The 19,975-nt window shown below is 44.4% G+C and overlaps 1 protein-coding gene across 1 annotated transcript; it reads right to left on the minus strand.

The window, feature by feature from the left end:
- Positions 1-11,347: 11,347 nt before the first annotated feature.
- On the minus strand, positions 11,348-15,499 carry UTP23 (UTP23 small subunit processome component). Its single transcript, XM_064442204.1, has 3 exons — positions 15,261-15,499; positions 12,757-12,931; positions 11,348-11,851 (listed from the first exon to the last, which is right to left on the minus strand). Exons 1-3 carry the CDS (start codon positions 15,446-15,448, stop codon positions 11,465-11,467), a joined length of 750 nt encoding a protein of 249 aa, XP_064298274.1. The 5' UTR covers positions 15,449-15,499; the 3' UTR covers positions 11,348-11,464.
- Positions 15,500-19,975: the final 4,476 nt, after the last annotated feature.

Below are 19,975 nucleotides of genomic sequence, written 5' to 3' on the forward strand. Positions count from 1 at the left end.
AATAATGATGTGAATCAATAGCATGTTTCTGGAAAATAAGTAGTATAAGAAAACAGGTCTTTTTCCCCAGCTCTGCTTTGTTTTCCATGCTCCCTTCTGTGCCGCTCTCACTCTCCATGTATTATATGAGGGATTCATACTAATCTGAAGGAAGAATCAAGACGCCCAGAAATACCTTATTCTAAATTACATGCACACTTGGGCTTCTGACCCACAGAGCAGTCTGACAGAATAAACGGTTGTGGTGGATTTTATTGAAATGGGTTTTATTGAAAAGAATAAGCAAGGGAGTTCACTCTCAAGGCAGCAAGGGTTAATCTGCTACAGTTTTGCTATGTTAATTAAAAATGGAACAATCCCGTGATTGCATCAGGGTTCCTGTTAAGACTAAATCAATAAACCAATGGGTTCAAATCACGGAATCACTAAATTAATGCAGCGAGTAATCAGATTGAGTCCAAGGTTGGCAATGGAAGGAATTACTTTGTGTTAGCCCTGCTTCAAGCTCTCGTGAGAGCAAGGGATAGAATTTAGGGAAAAGCCAGCTTCCTTTCCATCTCAGGCTGCAGGCTGTAGTCTAACCAGCGCATGAAATTATTTAGTCAGTGAAGAATCATTTTGGTTTTAGGCCCATGCCAAGGAGACGTTGTAATCCCATCCTGTTTCATTTTGAGGAAATGCAATTTAGAGAGTTCTCAACGGTTCCTCTTTAACATGGCCTCTTCGTGCTCAGCTGCTGCCAGCGGTTACGAGTTAACTGTTCTCTGCGAACACCACAAAAGCTAGAAACTTCCCAGAGAGCAATAAAGACTCTTTCCATGAGGTGCAAAAGAAGTGATACAAAGAGGAGCCCACTTCCCCCAGAAAAACTGCTCTTTCCCCTCCCCATGCACTTGCTCCCACCAGCAAACAGCCAGGCAGTGCTCTCCTGGCCTGTCTGACTTTGGGAGAGGATATTCCACGCGACACTTTTCTTTTTAATATATCCACAACTCTGAATTTGTTATTCCAGTATAAAATGTCCGTCAAAATGTTCGTGGCACACAGAAAGCCCCTCGTGTGGATGTCACCCTGCATCCTCCCTCCAGACCTTCTGGACTAAGTACCCCTACGTAGACTGCCCTCCCTGCCCACTCATCAGCCAGAGAAGTGGCAAGACTTCAGAACAGTTTGGAATCTTATTTTCTTTTACTGCTTGTTTTATTTAAAATCCTTTTCAAATTCAAGCTGTCTTATTTCTCAGAAGAGAGACCTCAGCCTCCTCGCTGTGGCTGTGGCTTTCTTGCTGCCCTGCTTTTATCCAGGCAATTTCAGGGGAACATACTCTAGAAAGCTAAATGCTATGCTAGTTTCCAAACATTTCATGCATTTTCTTGTCCAGACAGAGTAGTGCAGGGAAAACAGTGAGCTTGTACCTGTGGAGATTTAGTTCAGGCTTCACTGGTGAAGTTTCAAAAGCCACATTTTGAAAGATGCTTGAAGATCCTGATAGACAGCTTGTAGGATTTTTAGTGCTGTTTTAACAGCTGATTTGTAAGCTTTTTTGTTTCTAACTCTCACTCAGGTCAGTGCCTTTAGAGAGCAGGTCTAATGCCTAATGAGTGGGTGCTCTGAGCAAGTGAGAAGTTGTCCTATTTATTTACCTATGCTTAAAATGCCCGACCTGGCACTAAAGAAACTACTGTGCAAAGTGTCCTGGTAATTATCTTTTTCTATGTTTAACCATTTTGGTGTATTGCTTTAGTTAAGAGGGTGACCATCAGATGAACACACTTTTGAAAAATTGATTAGGACATGATGATAAGCACAAGACAAGGAAGCCAAAATGCTGTAATTTTTACCCCTCTGATGTAAACTGGGAAAGTTATTTCTGCCTTTATTTCCTTGTGTATAACATAGGGTAGGGAACGGTGCCCCCCCCCCCCCCTTTGCTGAGGTCCATCCTCACAGACACAGGCACGTGAGAGAGAGGGTCAAATCTTTCTTAGTCAGGGCGGCTCCACACCTGACATAGTACCATCAGTAATCTATATAATTCCTGTCCGAGCACAGCGAAGTCCTGTGTGGTCACCAGATCACACTGAACAGTCAGAATAACCAGATGATTTCTTCCAGCTGAAATCACTTTTATAGTGTAGCGACTGGGAGTTCAGCCTGCTGGGCATAAATACATCACATCTGGCGGAACTGTTGGGGTTGTGCCAGCACCGGGTAACTCTAGAGGGCTGGGCAGGCAATGATATCCCTGCCATAGACTTCTATGGGACAAGTGAAAAATACACAGGCAGGCTAGCATGCTTTACTGGATCTGACATATTTTTAACGAATCAGAAAAAATCCATGGTAAATTCATTAAGACTTTTCCGTGTGGGTCTCTAACCAGAGTCCCACAGCTGGGATTTAAAGGTCCTGAGACAAGATGTAGAAGATTTCCCCTTGGATGAGGCCCAGAGAACATACTGGAAAGATAAATGCGCACTTCTCTCCTCATCTTCTGTCTTTCTCTGTAAAACATTTAGGCTTAGATCTTCCCTGGAGATAAACTGGCACGGTTTCTTTCGTTGTAATAGAGCTGCAATAATTTACAAAGGGCCTATGCATTTTAAATCACATCAGTTATGGCAGAGACAGAGGGAATATTGCAAACCACAGACCCTTCTGAATGACCACATCCCCTCCAGCTCCTGGTCCCCACCTGACTGCTCTCCCCGTCTCCCGTTTAAAGCCAGGCTCAGCAGAGGTTTTCTCATCCACCAGCACCCTGGTTCTGACCTGGGGACAAGAAGTGCCTGAAGGAGCAGAGCGGCAGCCAGAAGCAGCTCAGTAGCCCCATGCACGCCCTGGACAAGCCAGTGTGATCCTGCTCGCTGTGCTGAGCACAGGCAAAGTTAAGGCTCCCTGCAGAGCTGCACCTTGGGGACCCCACGCGACCGCTGCAGCCCAGCCCAGGGCTCTGGGGGGAGCTCAGGCTGCCTTGCACCCCTTCCATTCCACAGCCAGAGCACGGGGCCCCGCATCCAGCCTGGTCTCACAAATCCCCCAGCCTTCCCCTGGAGCCTTTGCAGGTTTTAGGGTTTCCATTTAGCGACCCTCTGAAGTTATTAATACAGAGGGCCTTATGATGATTCTGCAGAGCCCATTAATCACTTCTGCTGAGACAGAGGGACTGTGTGTACAGAGTTTGCAGAGATTATCACCCTGGCTCCAGGATTTGTCACATTGCATTACAAATGGTGTTTTAGTGAGCTCCACAGCTCCCAGTGGGCCATAACCTGTCTGAGGCAAAGTCAAATATTGTTGAGCAGCAGAGGTTCCCCAAGAAGGGGCTTATCTGTTCCAGATTGCTTGATTGTATAAATAGGACTTCAATATGAGATACAAATGCAATTAATTCCTCAAGGGTTACATTTGATAATGGCACAGAAATTAATCTTCATTCGCAGAAATAACACTGGCTGTTTCATGGAGTCTAAGTAAAAGCCTGTAGAGATATCCACTGTCCCACCAAAAATATTGTTTTATTTTCCCTTTTAAAAGAATTATAATATTATTCTTGTAACCCACAGAGATTTCTTGTTTGAAAATGTTTTAACAGGGATGAATTCATTAGTAACTGAAGGAAAGGGCACAGCCGCCACAGGCTGCAGGCACTGTCCTGCACGAGCAGGGGGCTGAGCCAGTGTTCCCAGCATTCAGTTCTGCTCTCCCAGCCATAATCCAGTAGAAGGATGACCCAAGATTGAGTGTTACAAAGACATTTGATGTGCCTAATTACTCTGGTGTGAGTTAGTTGCCTAATGCCATTAGGGAGCTTGTTCTAGATAACGTAACAGGTCGTTTCCCAGGGGCAAGTGGGAAACTCTCATGGGATTCTGCCAGGAGATGCTGATCATAAACTCACTCTCACAGAAGTTTACCATTTTCCAGCTGTTCCTTCTGCTCTCAACTGAAGAGCAGAATTTCCAGCCTTAAACCTTTACTTAAAGTAAACTTAGTAATTCAGATAAACTTACTAATGATTAGTGTTATCAATTCTTTTTTTTAGGCTAGATTTTCTTTTCTGGGCCCAATGTACATATACATGTAAATGCATCCAGTGCCTTCCACAAACTCTTGCTCTCCACTCTCAGGGTAAGTGGCAGCTCTGTTCAGTTCGCTGTCTGTACGTCCCGTATGCCCGTGCAGAAGACCGATGCACCTAAATGGCACAGGTATTTCTGTCGCTTTCAGAGAGGAGAGAACCTGGAAAGAGATGGAGGACTGGGAGGGGAAGAGGGGAAAGGAGATGCAATGGCTGGTGAGATCTGGCTTTGATGCAGAGATGTCAGTGCAGGGGTACAGCCAAAGATAAGTGGTGTTTACATCACTCTCAAATATACCAAACAAATGTTGCTTACCACTAGGCAGATGAGTAGGATATCAAGAGAAGTGTGTCTAGGGACTGGGACACACAGTTTTGGCCCAGTCGCAGGAAAAAATGCTGAGGGGGACTGGGGGGAAAGAAGTGAAAGCAGGACATCAGCCTTCTTCAGCATAATGGTACCGGATTTGTTTGTGGTGGAGGTAAGCTTGTGTATAACAGAAAGGTAGCTGAGAAAGCCTTAATTAAATGTGGTTTAACAAAAACATACATGAAAGAAAAGTTTTGTCATTTAGAAGTTTGGTGATTATGTATTTTGAGCAATCCTACCACCTGCAGCTTGAGTCAGCTAGCTACTTCAGAGACTTTTGGAAGGCACAAGTGAACAGATGGTGTGTTTGTGACACCATCAGGTAGTGGGCAGTGAATATTATTAAACTGGCAAGTATCCACCAGAAATTATTCCAAAGCAGATAATTAAATAAGTTATAAATAACAACAACAACAAAAATTTTTCAATAGTTGAAAAGGAAGGAATGAGGGGAGGAAACAAGACTTTTTTTCAGATTAATTATACAGCCTTACTTCTTACCTTTTCCTAGTCCATTACACAGAGACCAATTAAAAATCTAATAAATTAAACATCCCTCAGATATTCTACATAACTGAAGCTAATTGTCTGCCATTTTGATATGGTCAAGCATATGTAATAATAATGTTCTAGTTCTCACTAGCATTAATACAGACTTGAAATTAAGTCCCCCAGACATCACAAAAAAAAGTCCACTGATTGGCACAGAGCAGTGATTTGTATGAATGACATATCCCCATTTTAATTTTACTATTTCCAGCTCAGAAGTCTGGCAGGCCTGCCAGGGTTCTGACAGCACTGGTCTTGGATTTTTTGTCTTTGGATTTTTTGAGTCTCTCTGACTCAATCTTGACACCAGCAGTCTTGTTCTTGTTTAGGGCAACAATAAATCTGACTTCTTTTCTACACAATACAAAAGGAAATAATACTGCAATTCTGTAAGCATTCTACTGATGAAGCAGAAACCTTGTATGATTTTTTTTAATATCCAGATTAATCAATAAAACAATATAATATAAACAAGCAATTCTCATTCTGAAAACTCATTGTGGCTACTGAGAGGTGAGGTCTAAAAGCGGGAGAGAAATACACTCACAGGACTTGGGGGAAGATTCCAGCTACGGAAATACAGCCATAGAGCCATCAAGGACTACAAGACCTTGCTAGGGCATGCAGAGACACAGTCAGGAAGGCTAAGGCTCAGCTAGAACTGAAATTGGCCAAAGATGGCAAGAAGAACAAGAAAGGGTCCTTCACATATGTGCACAGTAAGCAAAAGCATAGGGAAGACATAGGACCATTGGTCTACAGGGCAGGGAAACTACTTCTCAGTGCAAGGCCACTGTCTCCGCTAGTTGTGGAGATCAGGGGATATTGCTGACGACTGGAAGAGAGCAACTGTCATACCCACCTACAAGAAAGGAGACTACAGGCCCATTGGTCTTACTTCAGCTCCTGGGAAAGTAATGGAACAAGTTCTCCTAGAGAGTATCACTAACCAAATGAAGCAGGTGATTAGGAAAAGCCAGCACAGATTTACCAATGGCAAATAATGCCACACTAGCCTGATTGCCTTCTACAACAAAATAACATCTTCCTTTGGCATGGGAAAGCAGCGGATGTTGTTCATCTGGACTTCAGCAAATGTTCCACACCATTTCCCACAGCCTTCTCCTGGACAAACTGGCAAAATACAGATTGGGTAGGTAGTCTGTGAGATGGGTGGGGAACTGGCCAACAGGATGCACTCAGAAGGTGGAAATCAATGGTTTTTACTCATGCTGGCAGCCTGTCACAAATGGAGTTCCCCAGGGATTGATACTGGGTCCCACACTCTTCAACATCTTCATAAATGATCTGGATGATGGGATTGACAGCACCCTCACCAAGTGCGCTGATGACACCAAAGTGGGTGGTACAGTGGACATGTCAGAAGGGAAAGCCACCTTACAGAGAGACCTTCACAAGCTGGAAGAGCAGGCTAGCAAGAATTATATGAAGTTAAACAAAACCAAGTGCGAGCTCCTGTACCTGGGATGACAACCAAGGAGCCCAGTACAGTCTAAGACCTGTGTAGCTGGGTAGCAGCATCGCTGAAAGGGAGCTGGGGTTCCTGGTGGAAAACAAGCTGACCGTAAGTCAGCAGTGTGCCCCTGCAGCAATAAAGACAAATTGGATCCTGGGTTGCATCCACAGAAGCATTACTAGTGGTGGTAGAGATGTGATCACCCCACTCAGTGCTTGTCAGGCCACACCTGGAACACTGTGCCCAGTTCTGGACCCTGCAATTCAAGAAAGATGCAGACAGACTGGGGAGGGTACAAAGGATGGTTACAAAGATGATCAAAGGGCTGGAGAACCTGCCCTATCAGGAATGACTGAAGGAGTTAGGTCTTCTCTCCCTTGAGAAGGCAAGGCGCAGGGGGGCCCCATCACTGTAGTCCAGTACTTAAAGGGTGGCTACAAAGAGGACAGAGACTGTCTCTTCCCAAGGAGCCATGTGGAGAAGACAAGGGTCAACAGGAACAAGGTGCACTGGCAGGTTTCATATTGACATGAGAAAGACTTTTTTTTATAGTAAGAACAATCAATCAGTAGAACAACATCCCGAGGGATGTGGTGGAGTCCCCATCACTGGAGATTTTCAAGCTGTGATTGGACTGGATGCTAGATAAACTCATCTAGGCTCCCTTTCCCATGAAAGGTTGGGCCAGATGATCTTTTGACATCCTTTCCAAACTGGGCTGTTCAATGATTCTATTCTATTCAAATTACCATTTACATCTTAATTTTAGGGTACAGGGTTACAACCGTAAGTTTAGTGTACAGCTGAGGTTTTTTTAGGATTTACTGCGTATTTGGCGAAGACTGGGCTCTTACAATAGTGTCAGCACAGTAGCCAGTTGACTTGTGCATGCTAGAGATCCCATCTCTGAAGAGCTTGGGAGCTCAGGATAATATTTATACCATCACTCCACAGGCGAGAAGCCAAGGCGCGCCCAAGGGCAATGGCATTCAGCCCAGGCACCTGGGGAGTGGGTGGCAAACCAAGGGCTGAATGCAGAGTTCCTGTCCTGCGCCTTTTCTCACAAGACTCTTCTTGTCCACACTCTTCCTCGAAGGACATCGAGCAGAAAGCAGAGACAGTCTGGTCTTCTCAAGTGGCCTTGAATAAGCTGAAATCTGCTTTCCTGTTAGGTGCTTCTGTTTGCGATGCAGAAGACACTTCAACCTGGAAAACAGATGCATGAGGGGGAATATCACAGAGGTCTATGCCGTCATGAGTGGCTGCATAGGGAAGGGTGATTAAGGAATGGCTGTTTAATATTTAATCCATTACAAAGGCTAGCTGGGAGGTAGCACATTCAAAAGAGACATGTGAAAGTATTTTTCATAAGATGTGTTCAAGTTGTGCAACTCCTTATCGGAGAAAATTAGAGGCTTAAAATTTACAGTCTCAAGGAAAGACTGGACAAATTAATGAAACAGAAAGTCACTGTGTGCTGTTAAAAACAAAATATTTTTCCTGGGTCAGGAACTCCCTAACAAATTGTCAGAAAGTTGGAAAGTAATCTGGGGAAGTACCAAAAAAAAGTTTTGTCTATTTTCATCCTATTCCTGAGGAATAGCTTGCAGCCACTATTGGAGGCGTGATGCTGGGCTAGACAGATTTTTGGACCATCCCAGAACAGCCCTGCTTGTATTCTTGGGAACTGACAGAGAGGTCAGGGGTGGAAAGAGGGAGCCAGGAATTCTAGAAAACTGCTCTCTTAATTTTTTCTGAAAACCTGCCTGTCGAAACTGGTGCCAATTCATGGAGTGAAAAATGTCCTCAGTGTTTCTCCAAGACAGCCTGAAAGAGTAACTTCCCCAAAGAGTCAAATCAGTAGCATCTTTGGATGCAGAGGAAAGAACATGGCAAAAAGATCATTCTGGATCAACTAGAGGTCAAGCCTTCAACAAGAAACTTCAAAGTCCCCTACTGAGTTCCTGGAAGGAGATTAGACTTAAAAAAACCATACCATGTTTTGGGTCATGATTTCCACAGCCAGAAGAGTCTCTGTCTATCCCAGAGTATATTGCTGCGAGTATCCTCAGGAGCAATTAACTCTATGGATTCACCCTATCGACAATGGCATGAAAAAGGTTGCTCCTGGATGTAATCTCTGTGTGCCGGGCAGTGAGCCACGTGGAATGTCAGGCAAGCTCTGCAAAAGAAGGATTTGGCTGCAAACCTGCCAGTGCTGCAAAGTGTGTAATACTGAAAAACCACGGACAAGGAGTGTTTGGCATCATGAGACCTATGTTCTGTGGGAGCTCTCGGGCTATCAATGCAGGATCTGTGAGCGGGTGAGTCAGTCCAGCTCCCTGTTTTGAAAAGGCAGAAACTGAGTCAGAAAGGGCAATGAAGTTTTCTTAAGGGAGTTAGAAATATTTTTTATTTTTTTATTATTCTGTTCCCTACTCTCCTTGACTGCTAAGCCATTTCTGGTTCACCTTTCTCTACTGACCAATTCTTTCCTCCACTTAACACCCAGAAACCCTCATATATATTTTTCTCCCTTCCTTGGTTTCTTTTAAATCCCAGTGACTCATCTACTCTCTCTTTTCTTCCTCACAGCTCTTGGCTCTGGGTTGTTTTTGATTGGACCCTTGTTAACAGCTTCGTTGTTTCCCTGTATCCATGCACAGAGCGCAGCTGCATGCTCTTCCTCTCAACGGCAGGAGACGAAATCAGAAAACAAAGTCCCCCCCAAGAGAGCCCAGCCTGTCTCTACTGTAACAAGCTGAAGCAACTTTTGCAAAATGACTGCCTCCATGGGCAGACAGCTGAGCTCTCCCGAGACAAATTTGGGGCTCAGGGTGCACAGACATAATAATTACCAGAAATACATCACAACCTCCTCTCCTGGCATTAGCTAGGTCATTCCTAAATCACAAGGTGCAGCCTCTTTCTCACTCCTCTCTGGGTATGAAAACTTTTGCTTTCTATCATCGTCTCTCAGTACACTGCAATCTTTCTCCACAAAATTGTAAATGATAACACCTGCTGGCGCTCTTATTTGTTCATTCCCTGTATCTCCGGCTGCTCCCTGTGCGAGATATTACGCCCACACAGACGTATGAAATACACAGTAGCGGCTTGTGAAACTTCTATATGAAAGATGCAATGAGTACAAATAATGGCATTGTTCTGAGGTTCTTCATCTTGTACCTGACAGAACATGTTCAAGAAACTCCAGGAATACTCTAAAGCTGATGGAGGAGTCACTCACACTGTACCAGTGCAGCTGAAAACAAATGAGCGGGACTGCTCTGGACATCCTATTTTCCTTTCACCACCAGAATGTATTTGTTCTTCAAGTCATACCATATTCATATTTACTTTAATGATTCATAAACATCCTGGGTTCCAGAAGCTTCTAATTAACTCATCTATTTAGTGTCGCTAACAGATGCTCAGGGAGTGATTTATTGTACAATACCAGATCACACCGATGTATAAATCCAGCCAACTGAACTGGCAGGCAGTCTGGGTAAGTATCTTCTGCTGCTGGTAGATGAGACTCTGCCCTAAATTCAGCATTAATGCCCTGCAGACTGTGGCTCAAGCATTATTGTTTTCTTTTTCTATTACTCTGCACGTGTAGCATACATTGTACTGTACAACTCTGGTTATTTCCTGTTTTTTTTAAAAAAAGATTTAGTGAGGTACTGCATAGGATTCAGGGTATGTATTTATCCTGTCTGAGAAAAGAGGAAATCAATAGCTCCAAAGAAGTTTTCACTCAAGCTCCTTTTAATTTAGCTCTGGCTTTCTGTAGTTTCAAAAGCATGACTGGTCCCTCCAACATGGTGTAACAGAATGATGCTAAACTTTGTTAGAGAAGTCACATCAGGGACCCTGTCTATACTAGAGATGTGGCCAGATCTCCAGCCCATTTATTGATAAATAAAGGAGCTGGCCTGGCCACCACAGCTTTGGGCAGGACATTGAGCTTAACACCTACAGCAGCAGAGCTGGCTCTACAGGTGTAGAAACACCCACAGAGGTGTTCCACACAATGCCTAGGCTGCTCCCACTGACTCACATTCCTGAATTATTAGAGGGACCCCGGCATGGCCCATAGCCTTGGCCAGCTAAACCTCCACCAAATCCTGGCAGGCAGAGGCAGCAGAGCCAGAGAGCAGCGACACGAGGCTGTCTGCAGGCAGCCATGCCGGCATGCACCACGAGAGCCCACCCTGGACAGAGCCAGCCCGCACCAGCTGGCCTCAGTGCGACAGGGTGCGAAAGCCTGCTCTCAGCATTACTGATCCACCAATATAAATACAGCCTGTCAGCTTTGGCCTGGCTGACTTAGTTTATTTGGGAACTAGGGTGGAGTTTTTTTTATTTCAAATTTCAAAATGGTAACACCACATGGTCTCTGCTTGTTGCCTGGGCAGGAGCTCCCTTCCAAAACTGAAAGGCACGGACAGTTATTTACCTCGCTGGAGAAGAGCTGCAGACAACTTTTACAGCTTTTCTCTTAAGAGCTCACCCCCTTTTCATTCCAGTTCTTCCCAATGGCAACACCATGACTCAGTTTGTGTAAGCAAAATACTAAGGAAACACAGACAAATATTGTTTCAAATTCCTTAAGGTGGGAGTCATTAGAGGACCTTTAAAATAGTCTTTTTTGCAGTAATTATGGTTTTGCCTGTCTCTAGTCTTCAAAAAAGGTGTATTTAAGCTTTGTGTTTCAACTGCACTGAAAGGGACTATTGTAAATAATTAGGGTGTGCTTTTTGCTCAATTTTTAAGAACAATATTTATAGCAAAGTTACTGGGTTTTAATGTACTTTTGACTCAGAGTGAGATTTTGAAGATGAGATGCAGTAATAAGCAGTACCACCTCATAAAAATAAGTTTTAATATTAACCACTTGACTTCACATGACTGCATATTAATCTTTCTTTTTGCAAAGTTCAAACAATGTTCAAGTCCTGCTTTGTTTACAAAGATGGGTTTATTCTTCTTCATCATTTTGCACTGACTGCACGGCTTCTGCCTTAACCCTATTTCGCTTTCTTTTTCTTCTTTTCTTCTTCTCAGTAGAAGGCTCCTGACCCTCCTGTATTTTCTTCTTTTTCTTCTTCAGACAGCTGAGAGGATTGGGGCCACCTGCCCTTTTGCGTTTTCTTCTCTTTTCACCTCCTTGCTTTGCTAGTCCTTCTTTTTCTTTAAGCTGCACAATACTTTGTTTCTGATGCTCCGGAACAAGCTGATTTGTCTGCAACTTTTGAACGAATGCCAAAGATTTAGGAGAAGGTTTGTCTAGCACCATAGTGTTCTGAATAATAAAGAGGAGAGGAATGCCAGCCTTCTTTTTCACTTTGTTTGCTAAATCCTGGTCCTGTAAAATTAAATACTTTAGTCAATATTTTGGGACCAAATGGTATTTGCAATTCAAATGCACCTACTTTTAATACAAAACTCTGAAGATAAATTACATTATGAAAAAGATAAGAAACTTAATCTAGCAGATATAACTGGCAGTGCCTTTCAGAGCAATTTAATTTTCAATTTATCTCCTTCTGATTAGCTGTACTTCTGATGAAAAATTTATTAACGTTTCCTTTTTTCATGCAAGTATAAGTATATGTGCATTTTTTGAGGAAAAGGTCCCAGTTCATTGGTATGTAGTACACTACTTCACAAGAAGATAATTTCTTCTGTAACAAGGAATTTTAAGTTCCTGTATCTTATGTAAGTATACAGAATTTTACTGTAAACCATTTTATATATGGTGTATATAATTTACACATACAGTCCCAATAACAGACCTAAATAAAAAACTGCCTTTCTCATTTGTACACAAGTTCCTCTTTTATTCTTTAGTTAAACCTCCTAAATTTCTTGAAATTTAAGTTATACTGTCATTTAACACTTAATTTCACTTTCCAGACTACTGTGCAGAAGTGTTCTGGGCAGGGGATGCACACGCAAGCAATATGCAAATTAACATTCATCAGCTGTTTTCCTACATGTCAATAGGTAGTCAGTATGTTTTCTACACTTTCTGCTGAACTAAGCAATATCCTTAAAGGGTAAAATTACCTAGTTCTTCAAGTAAGACAAGAGATTCCTGACTTTATAATTAGCAAGTACATTTAAGAGTGAGTAAGGCTTTACAAGATTAATTCCCACAAGCTATTTAAAAATCTCATAATCGAGGTTTCTGTAGGTTTCCTTATCCTTAGGTATCAAATGATTGCTTCAAATAAAATGAAGTTATGCTTCCCATGAGCATTTATTTACCTGTGTAGCAATAAAGAAGTGGTGAGGGTTGCCTTCTTCAACCAGGGAAAGTAAACAGGCCGAACCGCTCACAGGATCCTTGTGGTGAGAACAGTTTCGAACTTGAAAGCTTTGGGCAATTAATTTTGCTCCGTACAGGGCTTTCCCCAGTGATTCCAGTTCTTTCAGAACACATCTGAAAACCAAAACCAACAGTTATTGCTAAAAGGGAAAATAACTACACACTTTTTACAACAGCAAAGGTTGACGTGAGTTAATTAGGAACAAGGAATGCCCAGTTGTTCAAGGCTCTATGATTTGTAAATGGCAGCCAGTAATCTGAAAGCAGAAGCCCCTCTGAACACGTCAGCAAGATTTCCTCTGTTCTAAACAAGATTAACCAGTAACTATGTTAACTTGTATTAAATGACTTTAAAATATTTTGTATCAGCAACAATGCCAAGTCCTTATACCTTTATGTTCCGGTATCCCCTAGCACATGAACTACTACTTCACAAATAAAATTACTTGAATTAGCGCAAACTGAATAACCACTACATGTAAGTTAAACTCTTCATCGGCGTCCATCACCTTCCTTCAAGCTTGCTATCAAAATCCAACCAACCCACGCGAAAGAAGGAAAAAAGTCTGTCCAAATGATTTAGAATCTGGAAGTTCATGATTCCACAATGTTCCAACCAGACAATGAAACGCAAACCTAACATCCTCCTCTTAGCAGCAGCTAGAGAAGACGTTCACACAGGACAACGTGGCAGTCTATGAGGATGCTAGCGTGTATACTCAGAACTGAACAGGGGATGAAACCTAACTTACTCTGGCTGCTGAGTCTTACTATTACATGCAGACAGTGGTAGGAATACATGGGCTTGAAATACAGGTTCAAGTATATGGCAGCACAGTGATTAATCAAAAGTAAGCATGGCAAAAACCTCTTTGGAACTTGTACTGTTTACATTTATCTCCAAAATAAGTGCAAGGTATTAAAAAACCTATTTTTCCTTCCAGAGAAGAAAGTTTAGCCTTTGAGGACAGTCTGGAGCCTGTTCTTTTTGCAATGACTCTTGGTGAGCCAGCTCATTTCCTCAGGGAAGCTCTGGCCATACCACTGAGGCGCTGCCTCACCAACTTCGCATTCTGGCAGCAGAGAAAGTCAGTCCATTCGGCTGCCCGAAGTGAAAACTGGTGACAAAGAGCAACAGAAATTGCTGAGGGAAGGAAGCCAGAAGTGACATTTAGACATGACTGGAACAGTTTGGATCAAAGTGATTCCCAGACCTTTCATGGCTAAGGTCATGACTTGATACTTTCTACTGTTTAGAAGTATGGACCAGTCCTGCGTGCTTTGCAAGATGGCTCAGTATTTAATTTTTGTAGCCTAGGGTATACATCTTCCTGATATTTTCAGTACTTGCCCCCATGATGGGCAGTTGGGTATTCTGTCATTGCAGAAATCCAAGTGAAGGAGATTTTATCATACGCAATATACAAAGTCAAGTAAAAACAAAGGCAACTTCAAGGCAACTTAGATATTTAGTGTGCACACTTGACTTTCGTGCCTTTATCTAGTACATCCTTGATCTCCCTTGAGAGCAGCTACTCTGGAAACAACCCCATACTGGCAGGCCGAAACTCGAAGCAAGCAGTAATTCCCTCCCTGCCCAGGAGATCCAGGCCTGCATCCGTGGCTCCCACCTCGCCAAGGTTTGCGCATCTACCACCTCTCTGGACAACCTGGGCCAGTGTTTCACCACCCTCTTGTAAAAAGTTTTTTCCTTATATCCAGTCAAAACCTACCCTCCTTTAGTATAAAACCATTACCCCTTGTCCTGTCACAACAGGCCTTGCTAAAGAGGTTGCCCCCATCCTTCCTATAGTCCCCCTTTATATACTGGAAGGCCACCACAAGGTCTCCCCGCAGCCTTCTCTTCTCCAGGCTAAACAACCCCAACTCTCTCAGCCTGTCCTCACAGCAGAGGTGCTTCAGCCCTCAGACCATTTTTGTGACCCTCCTCTGGACCCGCTCCAGCAGGTCCATGTCTCTCCTGTGCTGAGGGCTCCAGAGCTGGACGCAGCCCTGCAGGTGGGGTCTCACCAGAGCAGAGCAGAGGGGCAGAATCACCTCCCCCAACCTGCCGGCCGCGCTGCTTTTGATGCAGCCCAGGGTACGGTTGGCCTTCTGGGCTGCGAGCGCACATTGTTGTCTCATGTCGAGCTTTTCGTCCACCCGTACCCCCAAGTCCTCCTCCGCAGGGCTGCTCTCAGTCCCCTCATCCTCCAGCCCATATTAACCTCTCCCCTCAACAGTTTCTGCCACCGTCGGGAAGGCAGCTGGCACCGACAGCAGTTCCTGTCCTTCCCCGCGTTAACCACAGCCCACGGCGCAGCCTGCTCACCACAGCTACAACCCTCGTCCCCACCGCCACGGCCCCCCAGCCCCCACTGCACCCCCAGCCCGCGGGGCGGCTGAGGGACGGCGGCGCGGCCTCCCGCGCACGCACACCCACCGCGTGGTGCAGAGCTGCGTGGCGCCGCCCAGGTACCCGGGCAGCTGCTCCCGGATCTGGATCTTATTGCGGAGCGCGGCCTGGCAGAAGGTGCCGTCCAGCAGCACCTGGAAGGGCTCGCGGAACTGGAAGTTGTGCTTGTAGAAGCCCATGTTCTTCTTGGCGTGCTTCTGCCGCCGCAGCTTCATGGCGGCTGCCCCGGAAGCCGGGGCGGGGCCGGGGCCTGGCGGGGCGCCCGCGGCGGCCTTGGCCGCGCTCCCCCCCCGGGCGGAGCGCGGGCCGTGGCCGCCGCCGCCGCCGCCTGTGTGCCCCGCCGGCACGCGCGGGGACGCGCCGGAGCGCGGGGCGCCGGCCGTGATCCCGCCCGCCCGGCGTGCGCGGGGGGCGCCGCTGGCGCCCCGGTGCCTCCGGCTGACCGCCTGGAACCGAGCTCGTTACCCCGCGCTTGCCCTGCTCCCGCCGTTTGCCGAGGTCGGAAATACACAAGATACTTATTTTTCCTAACTCGGTATAATGATTAAATTATAATTACTGCCCCAGAGACTTCATCGTCACCATATTTAATCACCCATCAGCATGCTCCCCTTAGGAAGTCCAATGCTCTTGTTCCTTGCCTGCATTAGGTACATCACCGCAAGCTCTGTATGCACAAAGTTCAAAATTAACATTGAAAAGTGTGTATTTCTACACTTTAACACTCCCTTTTTCCATGATAAATGAAAATTTACTTTACTTCTAGTCTGCGGATACAGCCGTCACTCAGCTAGATTGCACAAACCCCTCCCTGTCGATCAGAAAACCTGAGCATGCCAGGCATCTGGCAGTTAACAAACTGAAGTTAATGCCTGTATTTTAGGCAGGCAAAGGGATGTGATGCCTTAACGCCATCAAAATGATAATTAGAGACATCTGTTTCGCTGCACAGGTACAATGGCAGACATCTTCCTGCCAGGGACAACTATTGCAAGCAGAATCTGCAGCTGCCTGCCAGTTACCTCGTTATGATCCCTCAGACTGCTCTAAGGTCATTTAAGCAAACACCCACCTGTCGTATTGGTCTTTTTGCTACTGAAACATCTGCTTCCAAGTGGGTTAGTTAGTGTTAAGAGAAACTGAATAATAATGCATTTAATTACTATTCTAGAAATTGAAATGTTTAAATGGGAAGATATCTTGAAGGGTCTACAGGATGAAAAGTGGGGACAACAGGTAACTGCGAGTATTTTCCATGGAATATGACTCTGCTGATGACAGTCTTTTTCTGTCATCAAATCCTTCTTTCCAGCTGTCTTCAGGGCCAGTTGTGCATGCTCGTGAGTATCATGGGGCGTAAAAGGCTATATGTCTTATTCTATGAGCTAAGTGATAAGTTTAATTCATTGGTCTTTGTTAAACTTCAGTCCTGCGGCTGATGTCTTCCCATACTGGTGTGGTGTCTCAGTTCCTCTAACTTCATAGTTTCAGTATTTAAAAATTAAACAAAACCACTCAGCAAGACTCCAAAGTAAAACCTTATTAGATTTTTTTTCTTTTTCTTTTTTCCAAAATCAGCTGCCCAAAGATTTCCTTGTTAAGAACAAGGAAAGAAAAAGAATTCCTTGTTAGGAACACTTTGCCAGCACGTCTCACAGTGGAACGGTCAGCTAGAATGTGGAATCTGCAATGGTAACAGCTGCTATTACAGAACGGAGATAAAAAGGAGAAACAAGTAAATGGGAGCTTGAACTAGTCATCATTTTGAACTAAATGCAAAGTAAGATGTGATCCAGAGTAGGGTGTTAAATACCACTGTGATGAGGTACTGCTTCACTGTTCATTTGGTAAATAGTATCACAGACAAGTTGTAATGGGATTGGCATGGTAAAATACGCTCAGGAGGCTGGCTAGCAGGTAGAGCAACAGCACAGATTTCTCCTTCATTGTGCAGAAGATGGCATTAGTTGTATGATAAACTACTTGCCCTATCATTCTGTAAATTGTATTTCACTTCTCTGCAAATCTTTTAAAGTTTCTTTTTAATGCATTTTAAATTTTAAAAGTAATGTCTGTGAGAATACTATAGCAGTGCAGAGTAATTTTTTCAACATTTTCTTTGATGTTTTGACAGTATTTTACATAAAATAAAATTCACCATTTTCCTTTTAAGTTCAATTATTTTACTATTCCCATGAGCAATCTTAGAGTGGATTTTTTAAGAATAAGCCTAAGGATCTTACGGGAGCTGCTGAACCCAATGGTCTCCGGGACCAGGACCAGGGGCTGGTGCTTCTGGCTGCTGAAGTCCATCCATGTGCATTCTTTGGAGCTGGGAGGGGTCCTAGGCTCACATGTATCCTGGAGAAGCATATGCATACATACAGAGGACATATATAATGTAAGTACAGACAGTGAAATGGACCGCTGCCTGCTCACACATGAGCCTCTCCTCCATTTTCTTACATGTCCCCCTAGATCCACCGTGATCCTTCCTGTCCCTGCCTTTGGGCAATTCTGTGAACAACCCGTAGTTAGTTTTGCATAATGCCATAATCTCCTGCTGATATCCCATAAAAAGTTCTGCAGAGTCCTATACACCCCCTTGGATATGTTGTAAAACTCATAATAATCATGTTTTCCCCATCTCACCAGTGACAAAGCTCAGGGTGGCTTCCTCGGTAGCTCCTTTAATAGCCTGAAGAGTTCTGCTCTTCACTGTGCCTTTGTTACCACCTGCTCATTCAGCAATTTTTGTGTGTCTCTGTGTGTTTAATATATCACTTTCCCTATTATTTCTTATTCCTTTCATACTGAATAATTTTTAACCAGATGACTTAATGAACCAACTGCTCTCACATGCCACATACCCTTACTGAAACTGTAGCACAGGAAGGCTGGTCATAAAGCTCAGAGGAAGGTACCTTTTTGAAATTACTTGCTATTGTATTTTTAATTGAGAAGTTTCATCAGTTACCTCGCTGCATTGCTAAAAAACCTTGAGGGTTTTGTTTTTTCAAGTGACCGTTTTATTGAATAACTAACAAACCAGTTGCAGCACCAGCAGACTGACTACCACCAGTATCATTGAATCATAGAATCTTTAGGGTTGGAAAAGACCTCTAGGATGATCAAGTCCAACCATCAACCCAACACTATGATGTCTCCTAAAACATGCCCTGAAGTGCCGCGTCTACATGTTTTTTGAACACCTCCAGGGATGTTGACTCTACCACCTCCCTGGGCAGCCTGTTCCAGTGCCTGACCACAATTTCAGTAAAGAAATTTTCCCTAATATACAATCTAAACCTCCCCTGATGCAGTTTGAGGCCATTTCCTCCTATCACTAGTAACTTGGGAGAAGAGACCCAACACCCACCTCACTACAACCTCCTTTCAGGTACTTGTAGAAAGCGATAAGGTCTCCCCTCAGCCTCCTCCAGACAAAAACAACCCCAGTTCCCTCAGCCGCTCCTCATAGGACCTGCTCTCCAGACCCTTCACCAGCTTCGTTGCCCTTCTCTGGACACGCTCCAGCACCTCAATGTCCTTCTTGTACTGAGGGGCCCAAAACTGAACACAGTATTCAAGGTGGGGCTTCACCAGTGCTGAGTACAGGGACACGATCACTGCCCTGCTCCTGCTGGCCACACTATTCCTGATACAAGTCAGGATGCTGTTGGCCTTGGCCACCTGGGCACAGTGCTGGCTCACGTTCAGCCAGCTGTCAACCAACACCCCCAGGTCCGTCTCCACCAGGCAGCTCTCCAGCCACTCTTCCCCAAGCCTGTAGCGTTGCATGGGGTTGTTGTGACCCAAGTGCAGGACCCAGCACTTGGCCTTGTTAAGCCTCATACAACTGACCTCAGCCCACCAATCCAGCCGGTCCCAATCCCTCTGCAGAGCCTTCCTACCCTCAAGGAGATCACCACTCCTGCCCAACTTGGTGTCATCTGCATTGTGGAAATGAACCTGAGGAGGAGAGTGGAAGGTGTTGAAGCACCATGTTTGTTAACGTGACTTGTTTTTGCAAAGACAGGAAACAGAATTTGAAGTTAGGAACTTCCTTTCTGAAAGACAACTTCCTGGCAACTTCTGGACAAGATACTGCTCTAGGGTACAGTTCTGATCTAATAAAACAGTTCCTGTGACTTTATCAATAATATTAATACCTTGTGGGTAAATATAGAGTACTTAAGAAAATAAGGTGTCACACTGAAGGAGACCTTTTATATATCCAAAGTAAGTTGATACTGAACTTACCAAATCTGAGCAATGATAGGTGTTGTAGGAAACCCTGCTTCACCCATTGCCCTGCACACAAAACTTGCTCCGGCAGAGCATTAGCTCTTTGCAGAGAAGACCATCTCTTCATGTATATGATTTCAGCCCTCGTTTTGAGATGGTAGGTAATACAGTAGTAGAATTAAAGTACATAAAATTGCTGTGATATGTGGATTACTTCAAGTGAAAGCTGTTCTTTATCACAAGAGCTTTGATGTAGGCCTAGTAACAAAGATTTCCCTTAATAGCTGGCACTTCACACAGAATCACAGGTTGGAAGGGACCTCAGGGATCATCTAGTCCAACCTTTCTAGGAAGAGCGCAGTCTAGATAAGATGGCCCAGCACCCTGTCCAGATGACCCTTGAAGGTGTCCAATGTGGCTGAGTCAACCACTTCCCTGGGGAGATTATTCCAATGGTTGACTGTCCTCAGTGTGAAAAATTTCCCTCTCATGTC

Source organism: Phalacrocorax carbo, chromosome 2, assembly GCF_963921805.1.
Source record: "Phalacrocorax carbo chromosome 2, bPhaCar2.1, whole genome shotgun sequence".
In the NCBI taxonomy this organism is placed as follows: Eukaryota; Metazoa; Chordata; class Aves; order Suliformes; family Phalacrocoracidae; genus Phalacrocorax; species Phalacrocorax carbo.

Bases quoted from the DNA above. Each gene is read 5' to 3' on its own strand.
- UTP23 (XM_064442204.1), bottom strand. From the start codon at position 15,448: ATGAAGCTGCGGCGGCAGAAGCACGCCAAGAAGAACATGGGCTTCTAC. The intron at 12,932-15,260 runs GTGGGTGTGCGT...TTTGGTTTTCAG, and splicing joins ACGCAGCTCTGCACCACGCG to ATGTGTTCTGAAAGAACTGG. The intron at 11,852-12,756 runs GTAAATAAATGC...TTAATTTTACAG, and splicing joins ACTTCTTTATTGCTACACAG to GACCAGGATTTAGCAAACAA.